Source organism: Arvicola amphibius, chromosome X, assembly GCF_903992535.2.
Source record: "Arvicola amphibius chromosome X, mArvAmp1.2, whole genome shotgun sequence".
NCBI classification, from domain to species: Eukaryota; Metazoa; Chordata; class Mammalia; order Rodentia; family Cricetidae; genus Arvicola; species Arvicola amphibius.
This window is the reverse complement of record NC_052065.1, coordinates 8,711,037-8,738,907: the sequence shown is the minus strand read 5'-3', so window position 1 is coordinate 8,738,907 and position 27,871 is coordinate 8,711,037. Positions and strand designations below refer to the sequence as shown.

General features: G+C 42.5%; 1 protein-coding gene across 3 annotated transcripts in view; it reads right to left on the bottom strand.

The window, feature by feature from the left end:
• Ctps2 (CTP synthase 2) overlaps nt 1-27,871 on the bottom strand; it is a 124,689-nt gene that overhangs the window by 10,639 nt on the left and 86,179 nt on the right. For all 3 annotated transcript variants that reach the window (XM_038317259.1, XM_038317258.1, XM_038317260.1), the window contains exons 15-17: nt 22,162-22,217; nt 19,534-19,630; nt 9,262-9,406 (exon numbers count right to left, since the gene is read on the bottom strand). In XM_038317259.1, coding sequence (XP_038173187.1) covers nt 9,262-9,406; nt 19,534-19,630; nt 22,162-22,217 — 298 coding nt within the window. The remainder of the gene's footprint in view (nt 1-9,261; nt 9,407-19,533; nt 19,631-22,161; nt 22,218-27,871) is intronic.

Sequence of the window (27,871 nt, the reverse complement as noted above, 5' to 3'; positions counted from 1 at the left end):
CTGAGTCTTTGGTTCGGAGCAGAACAGTGAGGAAGGCAAGCCTTAGACTCTAAGGCTTGGAGGGAGAAAGGTACAGTGCTAACACAGTACGGTGTCCCCTCAACCCCGTGCCCACCTTCACAAGTCCCATGAGCTGACATCCTAATAGGATATAGACTGGTGTTCCCTCTCACTAAGCAGGTCCAGAATATATATCAATAGTCAGAAGGCAAAGGCATTAAACCTCTCTGGGGAGTTCTCAAGACTTCGAGATATTCTGTATGGATTTATGTGCATTTTAATCTATAAACCAAGGTAAGCCTTTGAGGATTTTGAGCTGCAAAGTCATGTGGGAAGACCATTCTAATGGCAGAAGATGGATTAGGAGGATTAGAAAAAGAAAAACCAGAGGCAGGGAAGTCCAGGCAAAAGGCTTTGTACTAGGTAAAAGATGAAGGTGGTTGGAACTAAGGTAAAATTAGTAACAATATTAGAATAATAGTAATTCACATTTAAGTTTCTATCATAGATCAAGCATTGTGTAAAATGACTGACGTATAGTGGGAAACTTAATCTTCATTATTACCATGTAAATTATGGACGTTTTTACCTTGTGTGTGTCGGGGGGGACTGTATGTGGTGCATTGCTAGGATACAGTCCAGGGCCTTATAAATACTAAACTATAACATTAATCCATAACTATCTGTCCCCTTTTTTGAGACAAGGTCTCACTATGTATCCCTGGCTGGCCTTGAATTCATAGAGATCTGCCTTCTTGGCTCCAAAGAAACTTTTTTTATAAAGCTTTTAGACCCTGAGCTTTGGAGTTGGGTAGGACTTGCTGAACCCAAATCCAGCTCTTCTTTCCTGGATGGTTTGGACCTCATCTTTCTTTGCACTTGTTTCTTTATAAAAAAAAAAAAAGTATAGTGCTAGCATAGCATGGAGAGAGCCTAGGGTTCAATCCTCAGCAGCACATACCAGTGTGATGGTACAAGCCTGCAATCCCAGTACCAGGGAGGTGGCGGGAAGAATTCAAGATAACTCTCAGCTACATATTGAGCTGGAAGCTAGCCTGGGATATGTGAGACTCTCCTACAAAGCTAAAAGATAAAGTATGGGCTGAATAGTAGATAATGCCATTGGAACTGAATATTAATTTTCTTAGGTGTGACATGGACTTGTATGAAAAATGCCTTAATTTTAAGAAATTTTATAAAATATTTAGGTATGAAGTGCCACCATGTTTGCAACTTTTAAAGGTTCAAAAGTAAACTTTGTATACAGAAGATAGAGGGAGAAAGGGAGCATAACAGAGCTATAACAACTGGTAAATGTGCTCAAATGGCTACGAGGTTTGCTGGGCTAATCTTCTATCTTGCTAATATACTTGAAAGTTTACAAAATAAAAAAATTGGGGGGGGATACATGTATTCACTATTATACCTAGCTTACGTGTTTGTAAAATTGGGGGGGATACATGTACTCACTATTATACCTAGCTTACGTGTTTGTTGCTGTGAAAAGACACCATGACCAAGGCAACTTGCTTACAGCTTCAGAGAGTGAATCCATGACCATCATGGTGGGAAACATGACAACAGGCAAGCAGGCATGGCACCGAAGCAATAGCTGAGAGCTCATATGTTGAGACGACAACTATGAGGCAGAGAGAGTTTTAACTGGGAATAGTGTAGGATTTTGAAACCTCAAAGCCCAAGCCCAGTGACACATCTCCTCCAACAAGGCCAAGCCCCCTCCAACAAGGCCACACTCCTTACTTCTTCCTAAACAGTTCCACCAACTGTTGTAGGTAGTAAGCATTCCAACATGAGTCTATGGGGGGGGGCAGTCTCATTGAAACTATCACATAACTACAACCAAGAAGAATCATATATAGGTAGAAAGACTAGATGTAAATATTGAAAAATTAGTACAGTGATTATCTTAGGTTATTGAGCTTATAGGTGTTTTCCCCCAAATTTTCTATAACATTTTATCTAGAAATCAACAGAGAAGTAACATGTCTTAGGTTGGAAGTCAGCATGTGATTTAGAAAGACAGACAGAGACAATGTGAATGAAATGTGTTCCTTCTCTGACTGCCTCCAGGATTCAAAGATGAAGGTGTCATGGTAGGCTGGGGATGGAGCCCAAGGCTGGAGCATGTACAAAGCCCTGGCTGGGTTTAATACTCAGCATCACTCAAAAAAATTAAGTAGCAAGAACATATGGTGGTGTAGGAGGTTCTTCTGCCTACGTGTTGCTTTCATTGCTTGAATAAAGAAACTGCCTTGGCCTCTTGATAGGGCAGCACTTAGGTAGGCGGGGAGACAGAACTGAATTTTGGGAGGAAGGAAGCAGAGACAGAGAGAGCCACCATGAAGCTGCCAGGTCAGACATGCTGAATCTTTCCCGGTAAGCCACGACCTCATGGTGACATACAGATTATTAGAAATGGGTTGAATCAAGATGTGAGAGTTAGCCACTAAGAGGCTAGAGCTTATAGGCCAAGCAGTAATTTAATTAATACAATTTCTGTGTGATTATTTTGGGTGTAAGCTAGCTGGGCGGGACAGAACAAAGGCCCCCACCCCCCATCCCCGCTCCTTACTACAATATGGGAAGAAGACAATGGACTTACACTAGAAGTTCAGTCTAGAAAGGGAGCAGGAAATGGAAGAGTCAGACTCCAGAAACACACTTCCTTTAAGGACCCTTTTCATTATGAAGTAGTTCTGACTTTTGAGTTTGGTCTGCAATAGTCAGTCAAATACAATGCATCATCAAGTACCTTCTCTATTGTTTTTATACCACCATGCCTCTTGGTTTTCCATGGAAAGATGATCTCTTTGTACAAGAGACAGTAAATGTTCGTTGGAGTCATAATTCAAGGTCCAAAACCTATAATAAAATGTTACTCAATCGTCTTAAAAGCCCTGTTTTATCCTTTAAAGCCCTGCTTCCCCAAAGAGTTGTATTCCTGTGAACTGTGGACTGTCTGTACCTGAGTTCTTGTGTTCTGATACAGAATGAGCACTACCTAAGCAAGAGTTTTACTCCAGCCTACAAATGGGCCTGACAGATGCTCACATCATAAAACTAGAAGCCGTTCTTAAACTTGTTGCATGGCGACTGGGCATAAGAGCTATGCAGGGCAGACAGAGAAACACATATGCTGAAAACAGTAAACTATATATCCTTCTGCTGCTTTAAAATGGAATTCCCAGGCTGGGGCTGAGGAGCGTGACTGTACACTTAACAAGAGCAAGGCCTGGAGTTCAATCTCCAGCACCATCCCCAGAGGAATTCCTCACACAGGTTATATAGACTCTTTGTTTCTACAGACTAAAGAATTCCCCATTATACGCACCTTAGCATATTCTACTTAGAACAATAAAGGTGGAAATGGAAGACCTGGAACGTTTTGGGAACACGGGAAGCAGAGAGGAGCTCCTCACCCTGGAAACCAATTAAAGCCTCTTGCCAATAGAGAATCGAGAATTCCAGCACAATTAGTTACTAGCTGTTTAAGACCCGTTTCAGGGCTGGAGAGATAGCTCAGCAGTTAAGAGAACTCACTGGCTGCTCTTCCAGAAGATCCAGGTTTGGTTCCCAGTACCTATATGGTGACTTTCATCTATAAAACATTTTCTAAGAATTTTCATCAGAAACCCATTTATAGAGAAAAGACATATACTAAAGTCCTTAATGCAACCCTAATGGTTCCCGATTTCTCCTTACCAGACTATAATTCCATTCAAGGCATCTCCAGAGTCACCTCAGATATTTTTTATCAAATGAAAAAGAAAAGGGGAAAAAAGATTTCTAAGCAAGTTTTGATGCAACTTGTATATGCGGCTACTGCTCAGATGAATCACTGCGCCTGTCCCTTGCAGAGCCAGAACTCACCTCGGCTATGCCCTACTTTCGGGAGAAGTCCACACTATGCTCTCACTGTGTAGTATTTTCTTCTGAGCACCTCTCTTTCTCTTGACCCTCTATATTAAAATATCTTCAATAAAATCTCCAACTCTACCTCATTATACCAGCTAGTCCTGAAATTCTCTTCAGTGTCTAAGTCACAAACCCTAGTTTGGCCTGAATCAAGGTCCCTGAAAGTCTTGAGAAATTCCTGTGACTGCTGAGACTAACATTGAGGAGCTGTGTTTCTGTCCCCTCACTCCTGACACAAGTGCCCAAGTTTTCTAAATTTTTCTTACAATTATATGAAGCAGTCTGATTCCACTCTAACCGTGCTAGCAAGACCATTCAAACTTGTGGTTCCCTTTTTAAAAAACAAGCATATGTGCAAGTCTTTGTGAGGGAATACCACTTATGTGCAGGTAACAAGGAGGCCAGAAGAAGGTGGTGGATCGCCTGAGCTGGACTCATAGGTGGTTTTAAGTTGCCAGATGTAGGTGCTGGGAAGCAAAGTCAGGTCCCCAGGAGGAACTGTAGGCATTTTCAAAGGGCCATATCTCCAACCCTTGTGTTTACCTCTTATAGACAGGACAGATAATATCTAGACACAGAAGGAGACATATTACCAAAGATTACAATTACTTATTGAATGGACCATATTTTCCCATTAGACTTACTTACTCTGCAAAGGGATTAATTGTACTTATCAAAAAGAATTAACCTGGCAGTTGCCATCTTTCAGAACGCTTGTAGGGTCAGTCTATAGCTGAGGGCTTTCAGAATGAATTTTCCACTACCAACTTGAATCAGGTCACTTCTCCCAGTTCACGCTGTTCGCATATGTGATTTATGATGACCACTGCTTTCCTTCAGGAAGGCTGGAATTTTGATGGATGCTAGGCAGAGAACATCTGTGTGATGAAGCCCTTAGTAAAAATCCCTCAACTCCAAGTCTCAAATAAAATTCTATGGGCAGAAACACCCACATACATACATACATACACACACACATACACACACACACACACACACACACCTGTGTGCCAGTGCTGGAAAGAGGGTGCACTTGATATCACAGAAGGGAGTAAGGGAGCACAGAAAACCTGAAACTCTTCCTTCTCCAGACTCTCCTTACATCTCGTCCCTGACTGAGCCCTGTATGCATGCACCCTGTGTCACTGTCATGAATATGAGCTGTGAGCACAACTATATTCTGATTCTGACTCAAGAATTACTGAATACGCATGTATATTCTTAGGTGGAACCAAAACAAGGCTCTTGGTTTAATTTTTTGTTTTATATTTTGAAACAAGGCTTCAATCTGTAGTCCGGGTTGCCATCAAACCCATGGTGACTCACCTACCTGCACCTCCCAAGTGCTAGAATTATAGGTGTGAACCACCACACCTGGCTGTGATGGCAGCTGCTGCTGCTTCTCTCCTCTTCTTCCTTCCTTCCTTCTTCCTCCTCCTTCCCTTATTCTTTTTTTTTGGGGGGGGGGGGGTTGGTGTCTCACTGTGTAGTCCTGCTTGGCCTGAACTTTCAATAGTAGACAAGGCTAAGCATCAAACTCAAGAGTTGTGCCTTCCTCTGCCTCCTGAACACTTGGACTAAAAACACGTACTACCGTGCCCGGCTGCATGTACTTTTAAATTACACTTTGGTCGCGGGAGGGGGAGTGTGCATGTGTGGAGTTGGTGGGAGGGGGAGTGTGCATGTGTGGAGTTGGTGAGGGGGAGTGTGCATGTGTGGAGTTGGTGAGGGGGAGTGTGCATGTGTGGAGTTGGTGGGAGGGGGAGTGTGCATGTGTGGAGTTGGTGGGAGGGGGAGTGTGCATGTGTGGAGTTGGTGGGAGGGTGTGCATGTGTGGAGTTGGTGGGAGGGTGTGCATGTGTGGAGTTGGTGGGAGGGGGAGTGTGCATGTGTGGAGTTGGTGGGGGGGAGTGTGCATGTGTGGAGTTGGTGGGAGGGGGAGTGTGCATGTGTGGAGTTGGTGGGAGGGTGTGCATGTGTGGAGTTGGTGGGAGGGTGTGCATGTGTGGAGTTGGTGGGAGGGTGTGCATGTGTGGAGTTGGTGGGGGGGGGGGGCATGTGTGGAGTTGGTGGGAGGGGGAGTGTGCATGTGTGGAGTTGGTGGGAGGGGTGCATGTGTGGAGTTGGTGGGGGGGTGTGCATGTGTGGAGGTCAGAGGACAACTCATGGGAGTCAGTTCTCTCCTTCCACCAAGTGGATCCTGGGGACCAAACTCAGACTGTCACGCTCGCCAGCAAGTGCCTCTACTCATTAAGCCATCTTACTGCCTTAATGATTTTACATGTACTTTTCAGTAATTAATAAAAAAACTAAAAATACTACCCTAGAATGATTATGCCCTTGAACCAACTGCTGTAAGCCTAAAACTCGGGGGAATTAGCTGTTAGAACTGCTGCCCTTCTGTAGATAACAGAGTGGCTGACAATTCGGTTCACCAGCTCTAAATCCCTAAATAATATTCTTACAACTCCCATGTGCTCAATGATAAATATTCTCAGCTGCGCAGGATGCAGAGGTTATATAGCTCAGGTGTTCTTACTACAGGCACGACTTTTCCACTCTGCCCCGTGAGGACAAGGCTGCCCGTGTGCCATGGAGCTGGGTACCATCAGAGAGAATTTCAGGGCAAGGAGCCATCCTTGCAGTGCCCTTGCTCAAGCTGTTTACAAGCAGTAGTCTTCTCTGAAAGAAACACAGCTCGAAATAAATCACCTCGTAGCAGTGTGTGGCCAGCAAGGTGGTCACCTGTCTTTCAAAATTCAGCAGTCCCATGGAGGTGCGCGAGAGAAGCTGAGGGAAAAGTTCTTAGTAATCCTAATGTGTGTCACTAGATTATTGGTCACCATTCTTGAGGTTTGGGGGATTTGTTTATTGTTTTTTGTTTGTTTGTTTGTGCAAGGTTTCACATAGCCCAGGCTAGCTTTGATGACCTTGAACTTCTGATCTTCTTGGTTCCACCTCCAAAGTGCTGGATTATAGGCATGCATCATCATGTGGTGCTATGCGGTGCTATGCTGTGCTATGCTGTGCTGTGTGGTGCTGTGCAGTGTTGTGCGGTGCTGTGCGGTGCTGTGTGGTGCTATGCAGTGCTATGCGGTGCTAGGGATCAAACCTCAGGGTTCATACATGCTAAGCAAACATTCTAAAACTGAGCTGCATTTTTCTATGCTGGTTTTTTGGGGGAGGAGGGGGTTATTTTGTTTTATTGAAGCAGGGTCTTGATATGTAACCCTGGCTGGCTTGGAACCAACAGTGTAGACCGAACCAGCACTGACTTTGCAGTAATCCTCTAGTCTCTGGAGTGCTTGGATTACAGGTATGCACAACCATACCTGCCAACAATCACCATTCTTTATCGAGATCTCTGCAGTATATCAGGTTTAGAGCGCCTTCTTCTCTTGCCTGCACTTACCACTTTAGTGGAGAGCCACCTGTACGCTAGGTAGCTAGGCAGACATAAGGGAAGCTGCCAACTTGTGATTGATGCACAAGCATGGAGGCCTACAGGTTGGCTGAAATTGGGACGAGCTCCATTAAAGGGGCTTTTCTTCTAAGACTGTATCTGTTTCAGGCCAGTGCTCGGCTATGGAGGAGCTTCACTCAGTAGTGCCAGCCTCTATGCAGGAATCAAAAGGTCTCACTCAGCAGGTGGGTACAAGGACAGCCAGACTACACGAACCACACACATTCACTTGTTAGCTAGTGCTTGCAAACAGCCAGATACTTAACAGTGGCTTCATTGTCACCTCCTTTTCTACACGAGACTCTGTAATAACAGAGAACGTAAGGTAGCCATGACATGTCACGGCACACATGTGATTTGGGATTCCACGTTGGAATTTTCTATCTGTTACATAAACTATGCCACCTGAGAACCCAGGAGTGTTTTCCTCATATGAAATCTCTTGTGTAGAACCATAGCATACAAGCAGGCAATCTGGGGACCACATATGAAGCAAAGAAGAATCTGGAGACCCCTTAGCCTGCTCCCGATGGTAGCCCTCAGACACAGTTGGAAGGCCACTGCTCTGATTAAAGACAGCAAAGAGTGATTAATAATTTGGTAAGGCAGCAGGCATGTAAGCCATGTAAGGCTGATCCCATATGAACCCACGGAAATGGGAAGCACTAGAGCCGTGAGCGTCTCTGAATAATAATGCCATTATAAGAAGGCTTGTGTAACACCAGCTCACAAACACCCCTTGTACCGATGCTCCATGATCTCAAGTGCTGCCTGCAATGGTTGTTTACAAGGGTAAGAGTCTATGCAACACACAGTATTACTGTGATAGTCAATCACCCTTCCTAAGGCTGAAATATTCTAGGTAGTTCTTCCCACATCTAAACTTTCTCCATATAATGCATACAACAGTCTCGAAGGAGAATAAGTACAGATATAAATTCTATCCAAACTATTATTTAAATGTAAAGAAATCTCGGTCACTACCTTGATCTTAACAATTACTGTGCTGTTCATCTAGGAAATTAGAACAGAGCAATACCTTCTCTCCGCTCCTGGTTTTTTTGCTTTTTTGGTTGGTTATCTGGGTTTTGGTTTTTAGGCTGGAGTTCAGTAGGTAAAAGTACTTGCCTAGCATGCATGAATTCCTGGATTCCATCCTCAGGACAGCTAAATGTAGTGACAGATATCTATAATCCCAGTATTTAGAAGTTAGAGGCAGGGGGAGCCAGAGTTCAAGGTCATCCTTGGCTAGATAGCAATTTCAAGAACAGCCTGGGATATGAGAGACCCTGTCTCTAAAAACAAATACTAAAGACATGTTGTCTCACTATGTATACCAGGTTTTCTTGGAATCCATGATCCCCTTGCTTCAGCCTCTCAAATACTGGGAATTCAGGTATGTATCACTACAACCAGCAAAATATATCTTTAAAATTTAAATGATAATATTCCTAACATAGATACAGTCTTGGTAATAAAAGGAATAGCAAAAGTTCAGGTACAAGGGATCATCCGTTGAACTAAACAGAAATTAAATAAAAACCAATTTACTTAACAACTTTCAGGGAAGACAAGGAAAATCAGACCCCTTACCTTATACTCTTAACTCACAATAAAGTCCAGATACACTGTTGGATATTAGACTATGAAAGTGTTAGAAGAAAGCATTGGGGTTATAATTTATAAGATGTTTCCTCAGGAAAGATTTTAGGCATGATACTAAAGACAGAATGCAGGGAAAAAAATAAAATACATACTTTCTTCAAAACTTAAATTCCACAATGATTCTAAATTTTGTGGAAAAGCTAATATGCTAGTAACCATGCACCTTGACCCATCGCTAGGAGCATTAAACTGGTTACCTGTACGACAGTCTGTTCATCTGTTGGAGGTGGGTATTCAGATTGCCAGTTGCTGCAAGTAAGAGCCCCAGGTATGGAGGGGAAGGCTTCATTGGCCTAGAAGAAAACTCCGGATGGAACTGGACACCAACAAAATACGGATGACCTGAAATGCAAACATGTGCTTGAATCAAACAGGCATGAGAACCGCTAAAAAGGTTGCCATAGAGTTGAATACCAACCCACACTAAGCACCAAAGTGATGATTGAACTTGTCAACAGAGTTATTTTCACGATCCATTTTTGGAATAAAATTCCAAATTGCAAAACACATTTCACTTAATTAGAGACCTAGAATTTCTTTTCTTTCTCTTTCTTTCTTTCTTTCTTTCTTTTTTGAGGTGGTAGTGTTAGACAAGGGAAAGGAAAACAAGAGCTTTTGAGGGCTAAGATGAAGTCTCCTTCTTGAACATCAGCCTATGTTCCTGTTTTTCTTTTGAGATAGGGTGACATGTAGCCCAGGCTATCCTTGAACTGCTCTATAGCTGACACTGATCTTGAACTTTCGATATACCTATCTATACCCCCTAAGTGCTAGAACTATAGGTGTGTCCTACTATACCAGGCTAACTCAGTGCTGGGAGTTGAACCCAGAACCTCATCCATCCTAGGCATGCATTTTACCAACTTAGCTATATCCCCAGCCTTAGCCTGCTTCTGGAAGGCCTTTCATTGTTGGCTCAATTTTCATAGTATCCCTAAACTCCAAGATAACCACCACCTGAGGTTGGGAAAGCAGCTTTGTGGATAAAACGTTTTTCTAAGCAAGCATGGGAAACTGAGTTCAAATCCCCAGCATCCATGTAAAAGAGTTTGGTGCCATTGTCCCATGCCTGGAATCCCAGCATAGGAGGGTGAAGACAGAAGGGTTGGGGGAGCTTCCTGGTCAGCCAGCCTAGCCGCAAAAGGGGAGTTTCCAGTTTGTTGAGAAACCCCCATCTCATGGCAATAACATGGAGTGATAAAAGACACTGATGTCTTCCTCTGGCCTTTGCATAGACACACACACACATGCACATGCACACATACACAGAAATTAATTGAACATTCAATAGCTGCTAGCCACTAGACTGAGCAGGCAGATTAGTGTCTGCATTGGAACCAATTCTCCTGAACAGGTCTGCCCTGTTCCAGAGGAGGAATACCCGATATGTAAGCAGAAGCCTCTTTGAAATGCTGGGCTTCTCGGCTATGAAGGCTTGGCACAGAGAACCATACCTTCTCCCTCAACAAAAGAAAAACAGAGCTGAGGATGTTGGTGCGAGTATAATCCCAGCACCCAGAGGTGGAGGCAGGAAGGTCACGAGTTCAAGGTCATCTTCAGCTACACTTCAAAGTCATCCTGGGCTACAGGAGACCCAGTCTCAAAGAAAAGCAAAACAAAACAAAAGTCAGTGTCCTCATTAGTTTTTATTGTCAATGTGATAGAACTTAGAGTCACCTGGGAAAAGGGGACCTCAAGTGAAGAACTGCATTGATCATGCTGGCCTATCCATATCTGTAAGAGATTGTCTTAATCGATGAGAGGGACAGCCCACTGTGAGAAGCACCATCTGCATGTAAATGGGTCTGGGGTATATATATATATATACATATACATATATATATATATGTGTGTGTGTGTGTATACATATATATACATATATATGTGTATATATATATATATATATATATATATAAACTAAGCATGATCTAGAATGTAAGCCAGCAAGCAGTGTTCCTCCATGGTTTCTGCTTCACTTCCTGCCTTGATTTCCCTCAATGATGAACTGTGACCTGGAAGTATAAGCCAAAATAAACTCTTGCTTCACCAAATTGCTTTTGGTCATACTATTTATAACAACAGAAAACAAACTAGAAGAGTCCAAACATAGTGGTAAAAGCCTGTAATCCCAGCATTCAGGAGGCAGAGACAGGAGGATCACTACAACTTTGAAAGTTGTGGTCTACAATGTAAGCCTCAGATACATAGTGCGATTCTGTCTCAGAAAAACAAAAACAAACAAACAAACAAAAAAAAAAAACCAAGGGCCTTAGGAAATGGCTCGGCAGGTAAAATGTTTGCCTCCACCAAACCTGATTACCTGAATTCCATCCCTGGAACCCATGTGGTGGAAGGAAAGCATCAAAAACTGTCTTCTAACCTCCATACACAAGCCATGGCATGAGGCCCACCCTTCACCCCCACCCCCCACAAATAAATAAATGTACTAAAGTAAAAAAAAAACACAAAAACATAATAAACAAAAATTTATTTTAAAAACACAGAAAAGTCATCTATGCTTAGAGAAGAAATTGAGCACTATAACTTTAAAGTAAAACACATTAAACATTATAGCATAATATCTAGGGATGTCTTAGAAAGAAAAAGACAGTACTTCTATTTCTGCAGAGCTACAGGGAGATGCTGTGACACACATCATGTCATAGCCAGGGACAGACTATTTAAATGAATGGATCATTGCTCGGAATCGCTTTATTCAAGCAAATTCTCTGTGTGGATATGAAGAATGATGAAAGAGTTTTTATTTTGATGATGTTCTATCAGTCAAACAAAGTACCTTTAAAAGTAATGTTCTTAATGGCTTCTAAGCAGATTCTGACATTCTACAAATCTCAAGTCTTGTTCCTCTCAGAATCCTTGAGGGACAGTAGAGACTTGTGGCTATGCTTCTAAAGGGTACTTAAGATCAAAATCTTCTGGGGAATTTTCCTTCATAAAATGAATTCCCTTGCAGTCAGCTTTTAAAACCTACAAGGTTTTCCAGCAGCTCTCATTTCCTTCCCAGGCTTCATTAAATCTGAAGGCGTCAATGGGAATCTAAATCTTTGTGAAGAAAGTGGCCTCTCGGTATTTGCTGATAATAAGAGAAAGCACGAGAATGAAAAGAGAATAAACACTTGAACCAAGTAAACAAACAGCTATTTGCTTAAGAAATTCTCTGCCCCCTTCTCCCAAGTCACGAAAGGCTGGTATGGTACCCTTCAACAGCCATCAGTAATCACACTTGAATTCAACATCAAAATGACTCCTGAAACACACCATCACTATTCTCATTCAAAACTCTACACAGCAACCAGACGCAGTGGCTTACACTGTAATGCCAGCACTTGAGAAGCTGAAGCAGAAGGACTGTCTCAAGTTAGGGGCTGGGCTACATAGTGTATTTTAGAAATGTTTGAGCTACCGAATGATACCTTGTATCTCAAAAAGAAAAAAAACCCAAAAGACAAAATTAGACAATAACCTCCACAAAATATACTCTAGTCAGAAGACCCAATGGCTATACAGAAAACTAAAATATTTTGAAGGTGGCGATAGAAGAAGTTTACAACCTGATTTTATTCCCCACCTCCTAATGCCTGCTCAATGGTCCTGGACATGTTATTTAACCTCTCTGAACTCCAGCCTCCTCCATAAAGGGAGGAATCAACATCCATCGACCACTTTGTGAGGCACACCACAGGTACATATAGAGTCCCTAGCAGGGGCTTTCAGATCAAGCATTTAATAGACACACTAAATATCCACTGTTTTCTTTCAGGGTCTAGGTAAGAGGCTACTATGTTCAAGGACACCATCTCCAACATCAAGTCTCCTCCCAGATTGGGATTCACCCCACTCCCCTTTTGTTTGGGATTCTTGAAGCACTCAAATAGATTATGGAACATCGAAATGGTAAAAGACAGAAAAAAGCATTTAAATCAGAGAATTATGACCTAAGCTGAGATGGAAAAACAGATGCCAATTTGTAAAGAGAGTCTGGAAGCCTAAAGCACATAGGCTGAAAAAGCAGGTTTTCCCATAGAAGAGAAAGAGGGAAGAACAGTTGAACTCACTGGCACAGAAGACCATTTCCTAAATATAACTCCAATAGCACAGACACTGAGAGAAACAATTAATAAACGAGACCTCCTAAAACTGTGAAGCTTCTGTAAAGCAAAGGAGACGATCAACAAGACAAACAGCAGCCTACAGAATGGGAAAAGATCTTCACCAACCCCACATCAGATAGAGGGCTGATCTCCAAAATATACAAAGAACTCAAGAAATTGGTCATCAAAAGAACAAATAATCCAATAAAAAAAATGGAGTACAGCCCTAAACAGAGAACTCTCAACAGAGGAATCTAAAATGACTGAAAGACACTTAAGGAAATGTTCAACATCCTTAGTCATCAGAGAAATGCAAATCAAAACAACTCTGAGATTCCATCTTACACCTGTAAGAATGGCCAAGATCAAAAACACTGATGACAACTTATGCTGGAGAGGATGTGGGGTAAAGGGAACACTCCTCCATTACTGGTGGGATGCAAGCTGGTACAGCCCCTTTGGAAATCAGTATGGTGATTTCTCAGAAAATTAGGAAACAACCTTCCTCAAGACCCAGCAATCCCACTGTTGGGTATATATCCAAAGAATGCTCAATCGTACCACAAGGACATGTGCTCAACTATGTTCATAGCAGCTTTGTTTGTCATAGCCAGAACCTGAACCAAAGAATGGATAAGAAAAATGTGGTACATTTACACAATGGAGTACTACAGAGCAGGAAAAAAAATAATGACATCTTGAAATTTGTGGGCAAATGGATGGATCTAGAAAACACCATATTGAGTGAGATAACCCAAACCCAGAAAGACAAATATAATATGCACTCACTCATAAGTGGCTTTTAGACATAAAGCAAAGAAAAACCACCCTACAATTCACAATCCTAGAGAACCTAGACAACAATGAGGACCCTAAGAGAGACATACATGGATCTAATATATATGGGAAGTAGAAAAAGACATGAGTAAATTGGGAGCATGGAGATCATGAGAGAAGGTAGAAGGGGAGGGGAGAAGAAGGGAGGGAAGCAGAGAAAAATATATAAATCAATAAAAACAATTTTTTAAAAAGTAAAAATGAAATAAAATAAGTCATAATAATGAAAAAATTCAATTTTATGTATTTTGGTTGTTTATGATCAATAATATTTTTAGCAAGCTAAATTTGTTCTTTGACAATTTCACATATATGTATTTATATATGTACACATATATATTGTTCTTTCACAATTTCATATATATATTTATATATATTTTTTTCAAGACAGGGTTTCTCTGTGTAGCTTTGGAGCCTGCCCTGGAGTTCACTCTGTAGACCAGGCTGGCCTCAAACTCACAGAAATCCACCTGCCTCTGCCTCCTGAATACTGGCATTAAATGTGTGCACCACCATCAAAAAAAAGAAAAAGAAAAAGCAGGTTTTCTAACATCATTCTAACACTTTATTTTATGGATTTGTTTGAGACAGGGTTTCTCTGTAAAGCCTTGGCTGTCCAGGAACTCAGGGATCCAGCAGCCTCTGCTTCCCAAGTGCTGGGATTAAAGACATGAGCCACCATGCCTGGCTATTAATTGATTTGTCAACAGGTCTCCTTATGTCGCCCTGGATGGCCTAGAGCCCACTATGTAAACCAGATAGTCTTCAAACTCACGGTGATCCTCCTGCTTGGCCTCCTAAATCCTGGAATTACAGGCATGCGTCCCCATACCCAGTTTGGGCTTCCATTTTGGAGTATCCAACACGTACTTCACACTCAACCAATCAGAGAGGTTTCTCCAACAATTTCACATGACTAGACTGCAAAGCCAGAGCCCTGTCCTGCTTAGAAAGTACTAGAGATGGGAGAACCTAGAGGCAGGTAGGAACTTGAGGACAAGTCAGACTTGAAGACATCATGCAGTGAGGCTAAGGTGACAGGAACTGGAAGGGCAATCTCAAACACTTTCTCTGCATTAACAGACTCTGTGGCATTTGACAAGTGATTACAAGTTGAGGTGTGAAGGGGAGGAAGAGCTTACAGTCCAAACAGCAAGCTGATGACCTAGGAGAATGGTCATTAATCAGGAAGGAGGTGGTTCCTGATTTGCTAGTGTCTACAGATGGTTTTTTTGTTTGACTAGTTGGGTTGGGTTGGGTTTGGTTTGGTTTTTGAGACAAGGTCTCTTGTAGCCCAAGTAGACTTCAATGAACCTAAGGATGACCTTGAACTCCTGATCTGCTTGCTTCTACCTTCCAAGTGCCAGGATTACAAGCATGCACCACCACACCTGGCATTTAGATACTGTGGACTGAGCCTAGGACCTTGTGCATCCTGGACAAATACTCTGCCAAGAAGATAGACATTTCCCCCAACTCTGTAAAGATTATTTTGGCCGGGCGGTGGTGGTGCACGCCTTTAATCCCAGCACTTGGGAGGCAGAAGCAGGCGGATCTCTGTGAGTTCGAGACCAGCCTGGTCTACAAGAGCTAGCTCCAGGACAGGCTCTAAGGCTGCAGAGAAACCCTATCTCGAAAAAACAAAAAAAAAAAAAGATTATTTTGGAACACTACAACTAAGGGGTAGGGGGAAGGAGGTCTGCTACTAGTATCCACTGACCAAAGGCCAGGGATGCTGACCAATAACTACACAGCCCAACAACAAAGAATAATCTTGCTCCAAATGTCAATGGCAGAGAGGGAAAGAAACTCCCAGGAGAGGAGACTGACGGTACATTAATGTAAAATGTCTTGAGGAAGAGTTTGTAGAGCTTTTAAATTGTTTGACATAAAATTAACATGCCAAGAGAACATCCATTCAAACAAACAGATCAAGAAGAAATTCCCCAAGTCTTCAAGTTTGTCAAATGAAATGTATAGTCATGTGTCTAGACTGGGGGTGGCAAATACTTCTGCTGAATAATAAATATTTTAAGCATTGCAAGTCATGAAGTGTCTTTCCTAACTATGCATCTCTCTTACCGCAACATTAAAAGCATCATCAGAAGCAAGGTCACTCTGACAAATCCTGCCTTTGTATGTGAAAGCCAGCATAAACTCTTGGAATCACCATTCATGAAAGTAGGTTATAAGACCCTCATTCTTGCCAGGCGTGGTAGCCTACGCCTGTGATTCCAGCATCTGGCAGGTAGAGCCAAGGAATTCAAGAGTTCAAGGCAAGCCTCAGCTAGGTACTGAGTTGAAGAAAACAAGCCTGGAATATATGAGACTGTATCAGAAAAATAAAAACAAAACCAGTGGGGTAGAGGGGAAGACCCTCATTCCCAGGGGATTCTGCCCCACATCTGTGAGGGAAGATTGCTACAGAGAGAGGCTAAGAAGAATCTGGACAGTCTTGCTGGCCCCTCAGTCTATTACACCTGATCACATTTACCGTAATGCCTTATCACATTTCTACAAGATTGCCTATTCCTCTTCAAAGGTAAGAATAAAAAGAGTTTCCCCTGGATCTTTGGGTCTTCATTTCTGAAGGCTCCTGTGTCACATAAAACTAACTAGACTTGTTATGCTTTGTGATAGCTGATCTTGTCACCCAGACACACCGGGAAGAGGAAGCCTCTTCTAAAGAATTGCTTCCACCAGAGAGACCTGTGGTCATGGCTGTGGGCCACCATGTTCTTGATTGCTAATTGACACAGAAGTGTCCAGTTCACTGCGGGCAGCACCAGGCCTGGGCTGTATTAAGAAAGGTAGCTGAATGTGAGCTTGGGAGCAAGCCAGCGAGCAGCATTTCTCCATGGATTTTGCTTCAAGCTCCTGTCTTGCCTTCTTGATGATGGACTGTAACTTGTGAGATAAAATAAGCCCTTTCCTCCCTAATTTTAATCAGTGTCTACCTTATTAATGTGTAAGAGTGGCCTACATGGTACTTTGGGGGCGTTTTGTTTTGTATTTTCGAGATAGGATTTCTCTGTGTAGGCCTGGATGTCCTAGAACTCAATCTGACCTTGAACTCACAGAGATCTTCCCCCCCTCCCCCGCCCGCCCCCATATCTGCCTCCCAAGTACTGGGATTAAAAGTGTGCACCACCACCACCTGGCAGTACTACTGACGTTTTGACGGCATGAAAGCTGAAGAACTGAAAGAGCCATGGAGAGAAGAGGGTCGGTGCCATATGGCAGAGTTCGAATCCCAGAAGAGAAGCTAGGGAAGGCCACTGATGAAGGTGCAACCCCAGCTGCAGTGGAGACCCCAGATTATTGGAGACTCCAGGACTCTGGAACAACAAACAACCAAGGACAGTAGCAGGTGTGGAAGGAAGCCAGCCTGGACCTATAACACAAGCTGAGTGCTGTAGGTGGCAGAGCCAGAGAAGTGGGACTGCCCAAACCTTTTGGAGTTCAGAAGATGATGAATGAGTCCCAGACTAAGGACATGGAGTTTTTTTATACTGATAAGATTTTGGTTTTGCTTTGATCTGGTTGTACCTGTACCCTGGTTCTATTCTCTTCAAATAAAAAAGTATATAATTATTTTGTTTGCTTGCTTTTTTAATTTTACAACAGCCTATAATTAAACAGTCTTGGACTTTTAAAGAGATACTGAACTTTTAAAGCATTAAAATTTTTAAAGATTTTGAGACTTTAAAAATTGGACCATTATATACTACAATACCAACATGAGATCTTGGGAATAAAAAAGGAAACGTTATGGTTTAGCGGTGATTTGTTTGATTGTCACATCAACAAGGAGTAGATTTGTGATCACTAATCTTAGTTGTCAACTTAACACATCTGGGAAGAGGAATCTCATTTGAAGCACTGCCTCCATCAGATTAGCCCACGGTCTAATTCTTTGAAATATTTTTCTTGACTACTAATTGATGTGGGGTGGCCAGACTATTGTGGACCATACCATGGCCAGGCAGTATAAGAAAGCTACCTGTGAGCAAGTCAATTAGCAGCATTCCTCTGTGGTTTTACTTCAAGCTTGTGCCGTGGCTTATCTTGATGATGGACTATACATATCCTGTAAGATGAAATAAACACTTTCTTCCCTAAGTTGCTTTTGGTCATAGTGATATAGAACAATAATAGAAAAGCTAACTGGAATATGCTTTGCTCTTTTATTTGTTTGTTTTCTTTCAGAGTTGAGGATTGAACCCAGGGCCTCCTACCACTGAGCTAAATTCCCACCCATTTCTTTTCTCTTATTAATCTTTTGTCACAGGAATGTCAGCTGTGACCTTGGTGAGTGAGAAAAAAGGTTACACCTTCCTAGCCCTATACCAATCTCCAATAAAACTACTTATGAACACAGAAACTCAAATATCACATAATTACATAATTATTTTCTCATGTCACAAATATTCTTTTGAAGTTTTTTAATCACTTAAAAATGTGGAAAAGGTATTAGAGAAAGAGCATTCGCGCTGACCCCTGGGCAAGCTAAGGATCTGAGAGAAACTAGGACCTCAGGCAAACTATGTCCGTGTAGGGCTGAATGAGAAGAATGCTGCCTTCTGTCTTGTCCATAACAAATGTGTGCTTTTGGATCTATGCTTTCAGGGTCTCCTAGCCTAGTCATATACAATTTCTGTGCTACTTAATTATTTCATGTAACCCAAACCTGCCTCAGACTCACTACAAGCCCAGGCTGGTCTTTAAATCAAAGCAATCTCCCTGAATCAAAACTTTCCAAGTACTTTGATTACAGACTCTCTTCTGTGCTTTTCCTCAACAGAAGTCTAGTCCTTTGTGTTTTGTTTGCTTTAAGACAGGGTTTTATGTAGTTTAGGCTGTTCTCAATATGTACCCAAGAATAACCTTGAACTTCTGCTCCTCCTGCCAGGATTACTTTACAGGAATGTGCCACCATGCTTAGGTTATACTGTGCTGGGGACAAAACTGAGGGCTTTGCACATGCCAGGCAAGCATTCTACCAACTAAACTACATCTCCAGCCCCTTGTTTGGTCTTATGAAAAACTCTAAGTGGAATGATTAGTGTCTAGAAATGCAATGACTGGCCCAAGGCTGCCCTTCAAGCACAAGCCATAGAGAGAGTTAGTGGATGATCTGGGATATGCATACAGTAGACATCCATAGTTACCAACAAGAGCAAGGAGAAGAGCAAGAACACCAGTAGAAGAGCTGTCTGCTTTCTGCAGAGCATTAAGAGCTGCCACGGGATTGAAAAGGGGAAATGGCAAAGTTGCCTACTACTTGTATACCTGGTAGATGGGAAAATACAGCTACTGATGCTAAGTTCAGACTAACAGGGCCCAAAATGATAAGGATTATACGCAATGTGTTTTCCACGCATTCCGAAGTTCTGTATGTATTTCAAGGGACTGAGGAATTAGGGGAGGGGACAATGAACTAGAACCCAAATTAGTCTGTGTATGACAAAATGGTGTTAGGTCATTATGAAGCTTTCTAGAAACAAAGAACCCACTTACCTGTCAATTCAATAATTTCCATCCTCTTCCCATCTACATCCTGACCAACAAAGCGAAGGTCTTTCTTCTCAAATAGGTTGATCATGTTAGGGTTTACCTAGAAATGCAAGCAAGAAAGTCAAGCTTTGAACTGCAGAAAAATTCAAACAGCTTATAAAGAGGTCCTGCATCCACTGGAAAGTTTTTCCATTGCATTGACCCTCTACTTAATTCCTATATTCAACACCTCAAATCTTATTTTAAACTCCCAATGAATTTGAGACATGAAGTCTAATTCAAGTCACATGAACCTGGGAGGTTCATGCTGTATCACTCAGAGATAGGATAGAGAAAAGGACCATGACAATGCAAATATTCTGAATCAGAACCTTGATACCAACCACTTACAGACATCCTTGTATCTGCTGCTTCCCTGAGTTAAGTGTACTTAACAATCTGTGATGGCCAATCTTCATTGTCAGTTTAACTACATTTACAATTATTGGGGAGACACACTTCTGGGCATGTGTATAGAACATTTCCAAAGAGTTACTGGCTAAGAAGGGAATATCCATCCTGATATAGGCAGCACTACCCCATGGTTAGGGGCGCTGAACTAAATAAAAAGGAAAAAAGGAGAAAATAAGCTGAATATCAGCATTCCTCCCTTCATCCCCCCTTTACTTTCCCTTCTCCCTCCCTTCTTCCTAACTGCTGTCAAAATGGTATCAGATACCTCATATCTGATTTCCCCATCACGATTTCCTTATAATGATGGCCTATTTCTCCTTAAACTGTGAACCAAAATAAATCCTTCCTTGTTTCTCTTGTGTGTATTTTACAAAGCAACAAGAAAGTAACATACACTCTCTATCCCCAAATTCTAATTTTTAAAATGTGTATGTGTATATTATGCATGTGTATAAGCGTATTTGCATGCTATGGGTACACATGGGTATGGGTGCATGTGCTCGAGTGTGCATGCACATGGAAGCCAGAGGTTGATGTTGGGTGTCTTCTTTCATGGTCTACTAAGGTTGGGCCCCCATTGAACCTGGAGCTTGCCCAGCTTGCCCCAAGGATCCTGCTTTAGCCTGCTGTGTGCTGAGATGATAGACAGGCCATCATACTTACCAGCACTTCTGTGGGTGCTGGGAATCTAAATTCTAGTCCTCACACTTATGAGACAAGCGCTCTACCCAGAGCCATCTCCCCAGGACCCCAAATCACAAGTTTGAGTGAGGATTGAAATTCCTCTTTCCCTTGATCTCAGGACTCTTTTCTGTCCCTTTCTAGAAGCTGACTCCAATTGACAAAGACAAATACAATTAACCCATTGTGGTGGTTTGAATAAGAATGCCCCCATAGGCTCATATTTTTGAATGCTTAGTCATTATCACTATTTGAGAAAGTTTGGAAAGATTGGGGGCTGTGGCCTTGTTGGAGGAAGTGTGTCACTGGGGGTGGGCTTGAGGTTTCAAATGCTCATGCCAGGCCCAATATCTCTCCTTCCCCGACTCAGCCTGTGAAGCAGGATGTAGCATTCAGCTACTGCTCCAGCTTCTTATGTGCAGCCATGCTCCCCACCATGATGATGATGGGTCAAACCTCTGAAACTGTAAAAAAAAAAACCCCACCTTTTGTTTTGTTTGTTTGTTTTTGTTTTTTTGAGACAGATTTTCTCTGTAGCTTTGGAGCCTGTCCTGGAACTAGCTCTTGTAGACCAGGCTGGCCTCGAACTCAGAGATCTGCCTGCCTCTGCCTCCCGAGTTCTGGGATTAAAGGCGTGCGCCAGCACCACCCGGCCAGTTACACAGTAAAATCTTGTCTCAAAACAAACAAACAAAAAAAAAACCAAAAACTAACAGACAAATAAAAGTGATCTGATCAGACTGAAGGAAAGTTCCATGATGCTCCAGTTGCCACTGGCAACCATCTTACAATGATGAGAGAGACCATTCTGGGCAAACCAAACACATAGAAAAGGAAGGCCAAGAGAACTATGGAGACAACAGGACTCCTGGTTGTACCATGTTTCAAGTTTGCCTGTGACCTGAGCTAATAAATGCCCTTGTTCAAATTGGTTTGAATAAACAAGCAAAGATTCCTATTCTTCCAAGTCAAAGCCATCAGACTGGCTGCCTAATCCCAGAATGACCATGCACAGTTCCAGACGCCACACTTTGTCTGGTGCAATCTCAGCAGTTAACTCCTCTTAGTCACGGGACACTAAGCCTCAAGCGCAATGGGAACTTCAGAATAGGTTCCTGAAAGCTAGAATCCACCATACAAGATCCAGAAACTCATTCATTCCTGTGCCGGAAGCATTTGGCTCCGTGTTGGAGGTTATCTATCTTTCCCAAACCTAAGAAGAGGCAGAGGATAAGGAAGAACGTGAGTTGTTTTGGTCGAGGATAGTCTTTTTTTGCCATGTCTGTTTATTTGCGCTCAGGTTCTGTGATGCTATGCCATCATCTACTCTTTTATCGCAACAGCTTCTTCTCAAAGTGAGAGATGCTACAGAAATATAGCAGCCTCACCTACAGATATTATGAAGCTGGACACAGTTCCCAAAGGGCCTACTTACAATTGCTGGGATTCTCTGCACCAATTATTCACATCCCTCAGTAACTCAGATGAAAGGCATACCTCATACTGATGTCTGTGTCTTTCTTCTATGTAAGGAACGTCACCATAAAGCTTCTCTGTGAAGACATAAGAATGGAATTAACACTGAGTGATGAACTTCAGAAGCACATCCTGGCAAGAGTGTAGATCTCTATGATCTCCAACGGAGTCATAGAAAGGACCAGACTCCAAGGAACAATGTAGATTTTCTTGTCTTCCAATAGGAAATCATGCAGCAATTCTCTTGTCCCTGCTTACCAAGTGCTAAGATTACAAGAGCACATCACCAGGCCCAGCTCATTACATGCTGCTGAGGATCAGAGCTCAGGTTCTCATGCTTACAAGGCAAGCACTGTATACACTGAGCCATCTCCCCAGCCCCTATGCCCAATTTTTATGAGGTACTGGTGATCATACTCATGGCTTTGTGCATGCAAAGGAAGCACTCTACCAGCTGAGTCACGTCTCCAGAGCCACCTGCATATTCTCTCACCCTACTGTACTTGGTGCTTTTGTGTGTCAACCTGACACAAGCTAGAGTCATCAGAGGAAGGAGTCTCAGCTGAGGAAATGCCTCCTTGAGATGCAGCTGTTAGGCATTTTCTCATTTAATGATCAATGGGGGAGGGCCCAGCCCATGGTGGGTGGTGTCATCCCTGGGCTGGTGGTCCTGGGCTCTGTAAGAAAGCAGTTTGAAAAAGCCAGAGAAAGCAAGCCAATAAGCAGTACTCCACCATGGCCTCTGCATCTCCAGGATCCTGCCCTGTATGAGTTCCCGTCCTGACTTCTTTCAGTGATAAACTGTGGTGTGCAAGTATAAGCCAAATAAACTCTTTCCTCCCCAAATTACTTTTTGATCGTGGTGTTTCATCTCAGCAATAGAAACCCTAACCAAGACACCCACTGTCCAGATTACTGCATGTTCCACCTTAAAATATATTCTGACCCTAACATTAGACTTCTGGACTAGGAGTGTAGTTCCACGGTGGTGTGTGAGTGAGCACTAGAGTGCTAGTTTGGCAGGCACAAGATCCTGGATTTGGGCTGGGGAGATGGCTCAGCATGTGTAAGCATTTGCCTCAAAAGCCTGACAACCCAAGTTCAGTTCACAAAACCCATGTAAAAAAAACTAATATGGTACACATTTGTTATTCCACCATTCCTACAGCACGATGGAGGGTAGAGACAGGAGAACTGTCTGGAAGCTTTCAGCCAGGTAGTCTGAAGTACACAGCATAACAACTGGAACCAGAGAGACCTTCCTCAACAAAGTCAAAGGCCAGAACAAACCCCAAAGTTCTCTGGCCTCTATACATGAATTACAGTACATATGTGCACCCAAATATATATAAACATACACACCCACGGTATGGCACATACGTGCCCACATATACTAACATAAACACACACACACACACACACACACACACACAGGCGCACACACCACAACTCTCACAGACAGATTCTAGGTTTGATTCCCTAATACTGCCAGAGGTTTGTGGGGAGCGGGGAAATGAAGACAAAGACTAAAGCACAAAGATGTTCACTGTTGTGTTATTTAACAGACGACACACGGAAACAAGGTGAGCATCAAAATGAAAAGGCTGGTGATTAAATATCACCTTGTTTACCTATGCTCAATCAGGAGCGCGTGGCTGCAAATCAGGCAAGGGGGCACTTAAACAGCCATGTAGCTGCACCACCATGGCTCAGTGCACCACCTTCAGCAAGACCTTGGGCACAGCAGTCTACAAAATGGATGCTCAGTGACTGCAGGATCACATGGACAGAGCCAGTTCCATCAGCATACTCCATTCAATTAGGCTGCAATACTGGAACACACTAAGAAGTGTTCAATTCAGTGACAATCTCCACAGCATCAACCCTCGTGGTTCAGATCCCAGCACATATCAAGGAAGAGAAAGGGCTGGAGTCGCAGTCAAGCTCTACCAGAATCAGGAGCCACACTCTGTTCGGTAGACAGAGTAGCTATAGATTTTCAAAGCCATCATGAAGCTGGAATAGGAAGTCTCCACTGAGAAAGATCAAATTAATGCCTCGTGACTTTGAGCTTTTGACTTGGAACAAAAACACACCAATTACATGCCTCTGTGTGAGCGATGATCATAGGCAAGCTTCTGTTTGCGATTCTGCCCATACAGACAGCGTGTGTGGTGATGAAATGAATAATAGTGAACAGGTAAGGTATTCTAGAGAACTCAGGCGGTGGTGGCCATGCCTTTAAGTCAGCAGTTGGGAGGCAAAGGCAGTCAAATCTCTAAGTTCAAGGCCAGCCTGGTCTACACAGTGAGTTCCAAGACAGCCAGAGCTGTTGCACAGAGAAACCCCATCTCTAAAAATTAAAAAAAAATGTTTTAGAGAAAAGTGGGGAGAGTTGAGGCAAAAGGGACCTTTGAGAAATATACTGCTGATATACTGCCAAAGGGTGGGGTCATTCAGGATCACCTTTGCACTAAAACTATTGGTTCATACAGACAAAGAAAGATAGGAAACAGCACAGTGATACACAGTTGGAAAGTAGGGAGGCATAACACCAACTCTGTGTGAACGTCAGAAGCTTCATGATTTATGGACTTGCTAAGGTGTCTATCTCACAGGCGACAGGAAGAGGGAGGGAGAAGGAGAAGACATAGACTCTGGAGCCAGACCAAATGGCTTTAAATCCCTCTATACTATTAAACAGATATGGACCTTGGGTAAATGAGCTAGCCTTGATGCCTCAGTTTTCCCTATCTGTGAAATGGAATTATGATTATCCCTACTTTATAGAGTCATTGTGAGAATCCAATAAATGCAAGTATTAAAACAGTAAAGAAATCAAATCTATAACTGCTATTGTTATTTCTAGATAATGAAATAAAAATAGAAAGGAAGGATGTAGAACATAAGTTCTATGTGGTAAAAGACAAAATAGGGACCTGTCTGATCTTTAACACCAACACTTATCACAGAGCAGGTAGTGACAGACTTGTGATGAATAAATGGAACATGCATACATAATGCACATAGTGTATGAGACATTTCTGGAATGTTTGTTATCAATTTACTTATTTATTGGTACTAAAAATTAAACCCAAGTCCTTGGATACACTAGGGAAGTGCTCGAACATTGATTAAGTCACACTGTCATTGTCAGTCTTCCTTTTATTTTAAAAAGTTCTTTATTTTGAGACAAGGTCTCACTAAATTCCCTGGGCTGGCCTTAAACTTGCTCTGTAGCCCATGTAGGCTTTGAATTTGTGATTCTCCTGCCTCAGTTTCTGGGGTAGCAGGATTACTGGCTGAGCCACCACATCCAGCTGTTTGGAATTTTTATTTTATGCATTTAAAATCTTTTATTGCTTACAAATCTATTAGAAATAAACTCAGAAAAGCAACCCATGGTGATGCTTTAAACTTCTGTGTTAAGAATAACCTTAGGGGCTGGTGAGATGGCTCAGCAGTTAAGAGCACTCATATACATAAAATTAAATTTTAAAAATAGTAATATCAGAAATTATACGCATAAAGTCTCACTACATGACTCTCCAAATTGAGCTGAACAAGGACGGCAACAATGAGCATGTCAAACTGGCTGGGGAAAAGCCCACACTGCCCCAACCCTCCAAAGAACTGAGGAAAGCTGGGAGTGGGAGAGGCGGTCTTCCCCAGGGAAGAGCACACCAATTGGTTGTCCATTGCCAAACAGTCAGCCCTGAAAACATACATACAAGTAACATTATACAGATTCAACAGGTTATATTTATCCTGTCATATAAAATGCACTTGCTCTTCCATCATTTTGTTTCTCACTGCACCCCACCCCCCAGCCTTGGCATTTTGGTCCCCAATAAACCTTTCTTTTTACCCATGGAGTAGTCTGCTTCAGTGGTTTTACTGTGTTGCCACTTAGACTTGAAGACAAGCATGTCACCAAGTGAGCTCTCTCTCAAGCCCTCTATCCAATACTGATTCAGCACTTGTGTGTCTCCCTTGCAGACAAGGAAACTTTCTTTTTGTTATTGTTGTTTATTGGGGTTTTTTTGAGATAATGTTTCTCTGTGTGGCCCTGGCTGTTCTGGAACTCTGTAGGCTAGGTTGGCCTCAAACTTAAGAGTGCTGCCTCCCATGTGCTGGAATTAAAGGTGTGTGCCACTATGCCCAGCCAAAGACACTTTCATAAGGAGTCCAGGGTAGGGTCTTACTTTCTTAGACCCCTGCTCCCACAAGACGCTGATCCTAGAACCCATGGAACCTTACTTGGAGCTATCAACAGAAAGGACTTTTTGTTTTGAGAACTGTTTGGATTTTTCCTCTTTAAGTTCCAGCTATTCCATATCATGTGAAGGTCAAGAGTCGGCTCAGTGGTTTTCTAACAAGTGACCTGGATGACAAAGATTCTGTCCTGCGTAAAATGGTCATTGGGTCCTAGGGTGTGACAGGAATAACTGAAATGCTGCACATTGTGTCTTCACTCCTGGTACTTGGAAAGTACACAATCAGGACCTGAATATAGCAGTACATGCCTAGAACCCCCAGCCCCTTGGAGGTAAAGGCAGGATGGAGTGTTCCAGACAAGCCTGGGCTATACAGTGAAAGGCAGCCCCCAAGCCCAAGGGCTAAGGATGTATCTCAGAGAGAACATGTCTCATATGCACAAGGTTCTCTATCCCCAACACCATAAAGAAAGAAAACAGTAAAGAATCAGGGCCTGCTTCTAACTTTCTCCTTTCCTTGCTACTTTTGGACTTCAATGTCATTCCTTCTACTTCTATGAAACAATGCATTCATTTTCAATATCTAAACAACTTCCCTCTCCCTAATTTTATGTTTTTTGATCAGCTTTAATGTCAGTTTTATATAATTTTTATTTATTTTATCAGATATTTGAATATATACCATTTGAGTGCCTGGTGCCTAAGGACACCAGAAGGGCATTTGATCTTCTAGAACTAGAGTTACAGATGATTGTGAGCCACCATGTGGGTGTTAGCAATCTAACCATGTCCTCTGGAGAGCAGTCAAGTGTTCTTAACCATCGAGCTACCTCTCCAGACCAGGGTGTCAAACTTTTGAGGATAAAATATCACAATTTAAACACATCATCCTGCTTTCAACCCCACACTGCAGTGCTTTATTGTCTTTCATGGATTTTGTTTGTCGGATGCTGAGGATAGAGCCTTGTGATTGTCAGACAAGCATTCTACCACTGAGTTATATCCCCAAGCCTCCTTATCTAAGAAAGAGAGAGAAGACAGTAGTAGAGGGAAGAGAGAGAACCTGTAAGGAACAAAGGTTATTTGCTCCCCTCTTCTCAAGCCAGCCTCACCCCAACCCACCCAGGTGCAGAGGCTCACCAGGGCCTCATACATGATTGGCAAATACTCCAACAGTGAGCTATGCCCCCAGTTCAACTGATTCCCATTTGTTGTGGAATATTTATTTACCCTGTAAAAACGTGTCTTTGCCAAAGCACCTTCTGATAGGTTTGATAAAGAGCTAAATGGCCAATAGCTAGTCAAGAAAAGAATAGGCGGGATTTCCAGGAAAAGAGAGAACTCTGGGAAAAAGAAAGACTGGATTAGCCAGAGAGAGACAGAGAAAAAAACAAGAGGTATGAGACAAAAGAAAAATAATGCCATGTGGTAGAATGTCGATTAATGTAAATGGGTTAAGTTATAGGAGATAGTTGAGAACAAGCTTAAGCTAAGGCCAAGCTTTTATAATTAGT